Raw genomic sequence first — 7,597 nt, 5'->3', positions numbered from 1 at the left:
CCTGATCTGATCTGATTGTGAATCCTGATGATAGGCGGCGGATCGGAATTTCCGTAAGTTTCGCCTCGATGGCGCCCGATGGCGATGGGGAAATCTCATCCCATCGCCACTAATCTGATATTCCTCACTTTTCACTTTTCTCCCAGTCGACTGTCTACTGCACACGTTGGTTTCTCAGTGGCAGTGGCCAGTACGTCCAGTGGTCGTGGTCAGTGGCGACAGTGGCTGGGACAAAGGTGCGACTCACCCTCGGTCTACTCTATCGGGCTATCGGTCACTCACCTCGGATGGCCGTGCACAAAACAAACCCCTCGATCTGATCCGAATCGATGCGACTTGTAGCTCGCCAGCTACTAGCTTGGACTCATAGAACATATAGAAAGACTAGACGCTTTGGGTAGTGTAGATCATACAGTGATCAGTGACCGTGTGCCCGAGTCCGTGTCCGAGCTTGTCCGATCTCTTTTCGACGCTCCTTTATCAGATTACACAACATACAACTTATTTCCCTCGTATTGTGTCAGCGTTACCACGACCAAACATCATAAAAGGGGGGCAAGGAGTCTTCCGAGAGAACCGCGTCTCTTTCAAGACAACCTCACAACAACCACAACCACAACCACTCAACTTACGTATCGATCTTCTATCAATTCGAATCATCTCATCAACACCGTCCCGGAGCAACTATTATTAATCAATCCAAACGAACAGAATAATCACAAGACGTAATGGATGCTAACCTGACCAGCATCTCCACCGCAGACTTGCAGACCGCCGTATCGCACTGCGCCGTATCTCCTTCCTCTTCCAGAGCCAAGTTCGCCAATTGGGCAAAGACTTTCGAATGTTTACCCGAGAGGGTCTTTGAACCTGTCGACGCACTACAATGTCGCCAAGTTCTAGAACTTGTTAGAAGAGAAGGCAAGAATCTGAGACCGGTTGGAGTGGGGCATTCTCCTTCCGATTTGACCTGTACTAGAGGTTGGATGATACGTATGGATTCGTATGGAGGTTTGGTCCAGGTGAGTTCTACATTTCCCTCCACTCTTTCTGTCACACTGGTGGCAAATACCAATGACTTGTTCTCTTCCGAACCTCTCTCTCTCTCTTCTTCTTGCCCTCTCCTCCCCTGCCTTCAGGGCTCTAGAGCTCTAGGTGCGTTCACTCACGATTTCCGTTCACACCCGAAGAAATCTGTCGAATCTCCTAATTGAGCTACCTCCCTCCCTCTTTTATATCCTGAAATAATGGAGTGAGGGACGTCGTCTTCCATGTCACCTACAAAGGAGGTAGCTAACGTTCAACAGATTCACCACGGACCTTCCACTCTGACGGAATCCACTTCAGCAACTTTCAAAGCCGGTACCACACTTCATCAAATTCACAAATTTCTGTCTCAAGCTTCACCTCCATTAGCCCTTCCTAACATCGGTTCCATTTCCGATCAAACTATTGCAGGATTGATCTCCACCGCTTCACACGGTAGTGGAGTCAATTATCCTGTCATATCGAACCACGTTCGTTCCCTCCTCCTCGCTCTCCCATTACCTGGAGCACCGATCGTTCGAGTCTCACGGACGGAAGACGCTGAATTATTCAAAGCAAGTTTGTGTGGATTAGGAGCGACGGGGTTGATATTGGAAGTTGAAATCGAAGCTGAGCCTGCATATAGGTTGAGGGAGAGTAAAACGCCTATGAAAGTTGAAGATGTTTTGGAAAGGTTAGATGAGATTAAACATAGTGCGGAACATGCTAGGGTGTGGTGGTATCCAGATGGAAAGGGTATGATTGTCGGTAGGGCTGATAGGACGTACGAGGTGAGTTTTACGTGTCATCTTGCCTCCTCCCCCTACATCCTCCCTAGTACAATTTTAAGTCGCCTCATAAAATGGCGTTTGGCCATTCATGCCCGCGAGTAGGAAGGGAACAAGAGCACTCATGCTGACTTTACAGCCCGCTAAACCAGTCCCATCGCTTTGGGCACATATACTAGGCTATCACGTCACTCAGTTCTTCCTCTTTTGCTCTCGTTATTTCCCCTCGCTTACTCCTTGGGTCGGGATGTGGGCTTGGTGGTTGGTAAACCAACGTTCGGTGGTTGTTGATGAGGGACACAAGGTTCTCAACTTTGACTGCTTAGTAAGTCCTTTTGATCTTCCTCCACACTTTTCACTCCTCATACTACTCTGACCTCGAACGACGTCTGGCTCACTTCCATTCCCCCCGTTGTAATGAAGTCTGAAGTCTACCACTGTCTTGGACAGTGGGATGGCCGGCCGCCACAGGTGCACAATCCCACTTTTTCGAAGACGAGAAGTGGTCGGTTGGGAGTGTATGTGAAGGGAAGTTGCGTCTGCGATCCTTGCTCACCCTCAGTTCCCTCAATACACGGTGGAATGGGCAATACCGTCTTCTAACGGTAAAGCCTGTCTTGCGGAAATACAAGCATGGTTTGCGAAAGAAGCTTCTGATCCTAATGGTGTGAAAACGCATTTCCCGATGGAAATTCGGTGGTCTTGCGCGGATGACATTTATCTATCGCCTTCATATGGTAGGGAAACTTTATGGATCGGCATCGTGACTTATCGGTGGGTTCATGTTTCTTTGCTTTCACCCGTACACTTTCCCTCCCTATCTACCTAGCTATTCTCACAAGCTCTCCGTCAACATCCTCCTTCCCACTCGTGCCGCAAAAGACATAACAAAAGCTCACTGATCACTCATCGATCCCCCACGCGAAGTGCCAATCATCTCGGCGTCAAAGAAATTCGCTCATTGTCCGGAGTTGGAACAGGGTCGTAAGTCAGTGAGCTAACTATTCAGACCCTATGGTCTAGCAATGCCTTATCGTAAACTTCACGATACGTTTTCCAGTATTTTAGCTTCCCACGGTGGTCGTCCACATTGGGCCAAAACACATAACCTCAATCCGAAATCGATTGAAGCTTTGTATCCCGAATGGGAAGTCTTTCGTCGTGTTTGCGATCGTGTGGATCCCGAACATGTATTGAGGAGTGAGTATCTCCTGAGACATTTGGAAGGGAAAGATGTGGATGAGAGGGAGTTCAAGAGTTATAATCCTAGATCTACCTCTGCTCTTGGGAACGGGAATGGGAATGGGAATGGGAATGATCTGAGTGTGATGGAGGTGGAGGAAGTAGATATATAGATTTGTTTAGATTTTATGATGTTTTGTGTCGTCGCATTATGCATGTCCTGGGCTCTCACATATGTATGTCTCCATACCTCAGTGAAGTACTTCTTCACTGACCAAATCATTTGTGTCTGCTTTCGACCGTTGAATGCCCCTTTCTGCAAATTATCCAACACATCGATGTTGATCACGATGATTCATGACGAAGTTCAAGATGTACAATACAATTCGGGCAGAGATAGGTTGACAAATTGCTTGACGATTCAGTCGCTCAATTCCACAAGATTTTCCGTTTTAGCTTTGGCCTTGCCAATCTGTACCCTCCTCTTCCATGGTTCCTCATCACTACTTTCCTCTTTCCTCTCTCTCTTAACCCTAGTAACAGAGTCCTTCCGACGTCCACCTGTCAGTCTACCCAATTTACCAAGATCGTTTGCTTTGATAGTTCGTGCCAAAGAGGGATTATCTCGGAGAAGCTATTCATCAATACGAAGTACTGTTTTCCCCAGAAGACGAGACGATGTGAGATATATATGTGCTCACTTTAATACCGATTTCATAAATCTTCTTCTCTTCCGTAGAATCACGAAAAGCTACATCGTGAACGTGAGCTATTTCATGAGCTTGGCACGAGTTCTCAAGATAGGAAAACTGACAGGCTATATGCAGAGTTTTGAGCATATCATCTTCCTTCCGAACTTCTATTCATTAGTCCTACTTCGTCGTTACCCCAAGAACAGGGACCGACTTACTTGACGATCCCTCCCCAAGAACATCTCGGACTAAATCATCATCACTTCGTTTCCTCACAGCTACCAACTTTGCCTTCTCTTTAGCTCGTAATTTATTAGCATCCCGCATTTTCCTCCCAGCTTCGTCCTGTACGTAAGCTCCGGTCTCTGAACACCTCCATGGACCCACCTCTGAATCGTCGTCTAAGACTCCATCGGTGTCGTACTCCGCTTCAAGCAGATCTTGCAGGAACTTGTCCTCGGCTTGCTGAATACGTTCCAACTGCAATATGAGTAGTTTTCCTGAGAACAGGATCAAATATAAACATTTTTAGAGACAAACCCATTCGGATCGAAACGGAAGATGTTCTGCGATCCGAAAAGTTCCCCCTGATCTTCAACATTGCGAGCCCCCTCCATCCCGATATGTATTCTCCTTTCAAAAGTCCCTTCGTTCAGCTGTCGTGCTCTTTGCTGCTTATGGACTATTTCGTCAATTCCTTTCGACTGATTTTATGGAAACCCACTCTGGCGTTCATATTTCAGCTCCTCCAATGTGCCCTTTCCTATAAGACGATACACGTCACTGACGTTAGCAAAGGTCGATGAGTCAGTATATAGGACCCGAAGACTCACACTGGACGCTTTTGCCCAATTCGGAAAGCCCGATCCATAGCTTGCAAGTCGTTGGCAGGATCTGAAATCAGTGCCATGAACCGGGAAAAAGTCCTGGGGATAGCTCACTCCAGGATGGGTCGAATATCACAACCTTGTTGGCCTACGAGGATCAGCGATAAAGCAAGCTTCCCAACAACTACCTACAGCTGTGAGGTTTAACCCAACGCCACCGGCCAGGGTGCTGACGAGCAAGATGAAATAATCCTGCTGAGGATCTTGGAACCGATCTACCATTTCCTGTCGTTCGTTGGCTTCCACCTCTCCAGAGAGAATGTCGAATGAGAACCCGGACACTGTGTGTCAGTAGCCTTGGTCAGACTGCAATATATGACGTACTCGTCGTGGAGATGAAATCAGCAATCATCTTCAACAATCTCACAGAGTTGGAGAAGAGCAGCACTGAGCACTATCAGCGTTGACGGTACGGCGACAAACTTACCTTTGTTGTCATTGTCGTCTCTCCGCCAGTCCTGCAGTAAGTTTGCCAGCAGCTGAGGGATCAGTCACATTGGCAATACCATGGGATTGATTCACCATCCATTTCCCACAGTTGGAAGGATCCCTAACAGTCAGCAAACCTGCGGGCAGACTGTTGATAGCACATACAGAGCAGCTTGAATTGAATTTCGAGGCTTGCTATCGTAATCCTCCCCAGTCTACAATCAGTGATAGACTTGGGGTGGTACAGATACTCACACAAATCCTGAAAAACCGCCTGTTGACCTCGCGCTACAACCCGTCAACACACGACGGATTCCGGATGCATGCTTACAGTATGCGGCGAATCGTCTTTGCCTGTCATGGGGTAAGCTATTGTTTCATTTGAAAGAACGACTACTCACCATGGTACAGAAGAGCCAGATGCTTCTTCATTAGTATGATATTGTGAATGATGGGAGCCCACATTTGAGACCTTGCCTAGAGCACTCATGCTCCCCTGTAAGCTTGCCTTTGGAGCCATAGTGTTTGTGCCATCTACTCACTATTTTAGAACAGCCATGCCTAGCGTCTCGCCTTCTTCTGTGAGCCGATGACAACAGTCAATGCGCCTACCAATCAGTCGTCGCTTTGATGGGGAAAACTGGCGTACGCTTCCCCTGAGCCGCAATCGCAGGCTTCCTTCCGTTTCAAGATGAACTGAACACCTGATGCATCAGATCGAGCTCTACGACGAGATCAAACTCACCTTCCGAATCGACGAGAGCCTGATAAGCCGAAATCTGAGCAATCCCTAAGGGGCAGAAAACCACTAGATCGCGCTTCTCCGGCAGCTGGGATGGATAAGCGCCGTCAGCGAACTATCACTCTCTCACCTCATCCGCAATCAATCGCTTGTCTCGACGAAGATAGAAATGTGGGAGAATCTTCTCATGCACCAGGCCGAGTCGCATCTGCACGTCAGCATCTTCCCAGCAACGTTCTCCAACTTGAAGCGCACAATGCCTTTGACCACCTCTTCGGCTGTGCCATTGAGTCGATGGCCCCGCTTAATGGGGTTCACAGCAAATTCACGCCATTCTTTTGAAGTACCAGCCCATCCTCGCCACACCTGACCGGTCAGATTTTTGCCCGCTCATTCCTGGAGAGCACAACCCACAAGATCAAGTACACTCCACATCTCATCCATGCGATTCTGAATCAGCGTGCCGGTCAGAGCGAAGCATATGCGACATTCGATCTTCTTCAGAGCAAGCGTTGTCTGAGCCTCTGGCTCTTTCAGGCGATGGGCTTCGTCCACGATCAGGACTCTGATGGACGTCAACGGTAGAGGCCATGTGAGATATGCTTACTGACGAGACGGGCAAGGACTTGATGGACTCGCTGTGAACGCGCACGGTATCCAGTGAGCAAATTACTGGACGGGTCAGTGACGAATGTGAAAAGTGGCTGGGACATACTGATATCCAGATAGGCATTCAAAAATTGTGATCTGACAGTTTCGGCGTTCTCGCTCCTCCATGTCGCATGCTCGAAATATCCCCACTGTGGTGTGGTCAGTGTAAATTACCGAGATGGGCCATTTCTGAACTGACCGTCTCGAGCTCCCGTTCCCACTGACAACTTCAGCAAATGTCATTATCAAGGCAGAGATGCGACTCACATTATTGACGAGTGACTTGGGACACACAATGAGAGCAGTAGGCCAGTGTCTGGGGTGGACAGCAGTGGCTGAACCCCGAACCAAGCGTTTACGCCGTTGCCAATCCGCATCTGTACCCGATTTCCGCATGATCGCTGAGAGCTTTCGATCAGATACCTGGATTGTCGCCCAACTGTCGACTCACGAAGGCAATAACCTGGATTGTCTTGCCCAGTCTGTCACGTCAGGTACAGCAAGCATGGTTGAGAGCGACTAACCCCATGTCATCGCCCAATATCCCACCTCTGCCTTCCGTGTAGTGCTCGTAGAAAAATCGGACACCTGCGCGCTGGTATTCTCTCAGGAACCGGTTGATAGACTGCGGTATACAAAGACTTGGATCTGTAGGATCCAGCTGGTATGGTCCGATGATAGCTTGTGCCTTCGTGTAAACGAATGAAGGACGCGTACCCAATAGGTCCTTGTTCTGTGTGTGGACCGTGGGGCTGATAGGACTGGACGATCGATGAGCTCTCTGCGTGGGTCCGGGTGTGTCTGCTGATCAGTGTGAGAATCGTCCAAGATTTTTGATGCTGACCTGCAAAGTACTCATCTTCCGAATAGATTCCTTCCTGTTCAGTGACCGAGTCTGGAGATGGAAGCCGGTTCCAAGGTGCAATCACTGGGTTGTCCTCTGAGCTATAGTCTCCTTCTGGAGCCTCGTCCTCGTTGTCATCTTCAATCACCTTTTGTGGAGGAGATAATGCGACAATAGAAGGCGCTGCTGACGAGACATCAGACTGGGAATTGCTTCTCGGATCTGGTGACCTGGCAATGGGTGATTTTGCTCCCAACTTTTCGAGCAGCCTTTTCTTGGCGACGTCAAGCTTGTGCGACCGTTCATCAGGTTCCGGAAGTCCTGGCGTAAATTATTTAGAGAGAAGAAGCCCAACC

The 7,597-nt window shown here is 48.6% G+C and overlaps 2 protein-coding genes across 2 annotated transcripts; one reads left to right on the top strand and one right to left on the bottom strand.

The window, feature by feature from the left end:
- Positions 1-728: 728 nt before the first annotated feature.
- On the top strand, positions 729-3,226 carry TREMEDRAFT_45215 (uncharacterized protein; the record flags this gene model as incomplete). Its single annotated transcript, XM_007006372.1, has 5 exons — positions 729-1,022; positions 1,308-1,817; positions 1,954-2,139; positions 2,377-2,588; positions 2,824-3,226. 5 exons carry the CDS (start codon positions 729-731, stop codon positions 3,167-3,169), a joined length of 1,548 nt encoding a protein of 515 aa, XP_007006434.1. The 3' UTR covers positions 3,170-3,226.
- Positions 3,227-3,336: 110 nt separating this feature from the next.
- Positions 3,337-7,547, bottom strand: TREMEDRAFT_74496 (uncharacterized protein; the record flags this gene model as incomplete). Its single annotated transcript, XM_007006580.1, has 28 exons — positions 3,337-3,630; positions 3,698-3,765; positions 3,811-3,855; positions 3,907-4,033; positions 4,076-4,168; positions 4,213-4,370; positions 4,413-4,471; positions 4,522-4,582; positions 4,630-4,663; positions 4,708-4,856; positions 5,003-5,033; positions 5,071-5,125; positions 5,260-5,358; positions 5,406-5,495; positions 5,547-5,612; positions 5,654-5,708; positions 5,750-5,834; positions 5,877-5,954; positions 6,002-6,112; positions 6,161-6,311; positions 6,358-6,418; positions 6,462-6,546; positions 6,597-6,617; positions 6,665-6,805; positions 6,849-6,879; positions 6,922-7,198; positions 7,242-7,337; positions 7,433-7,547. 28 exons carry the CDS (start codon positions 7,545-7,547, stop codon positions 3,418-3,420), a joined length of 2,655 nt encoding a protein of 884 aa, XP_007006642.1. The 3' UTR covers positions 3,337-3,417.
- Positions 7,548-7,597: the final 50 nt, after the last annotated feature.

The sequence above is a fragment of the Tremella mesenterica genome (assembly GCF_000271645.1).
Source record: "Tremella mesenterica DSM 1558 unplaced genomic scaffold TREMEscaffold_10, whole genome shotgun sequence".
NCBI lineage: Eukaryota > Fungi > Basidiomycota > Tremellomycetes > Tremellales > Tremellaceae > Tremella > Tremella mesenterica.
The sequence above is the reverse complement of the archived record's forward strand: the minus strand, read 5'-3'. Positions and strand labels throughout refer to the sequence as shown.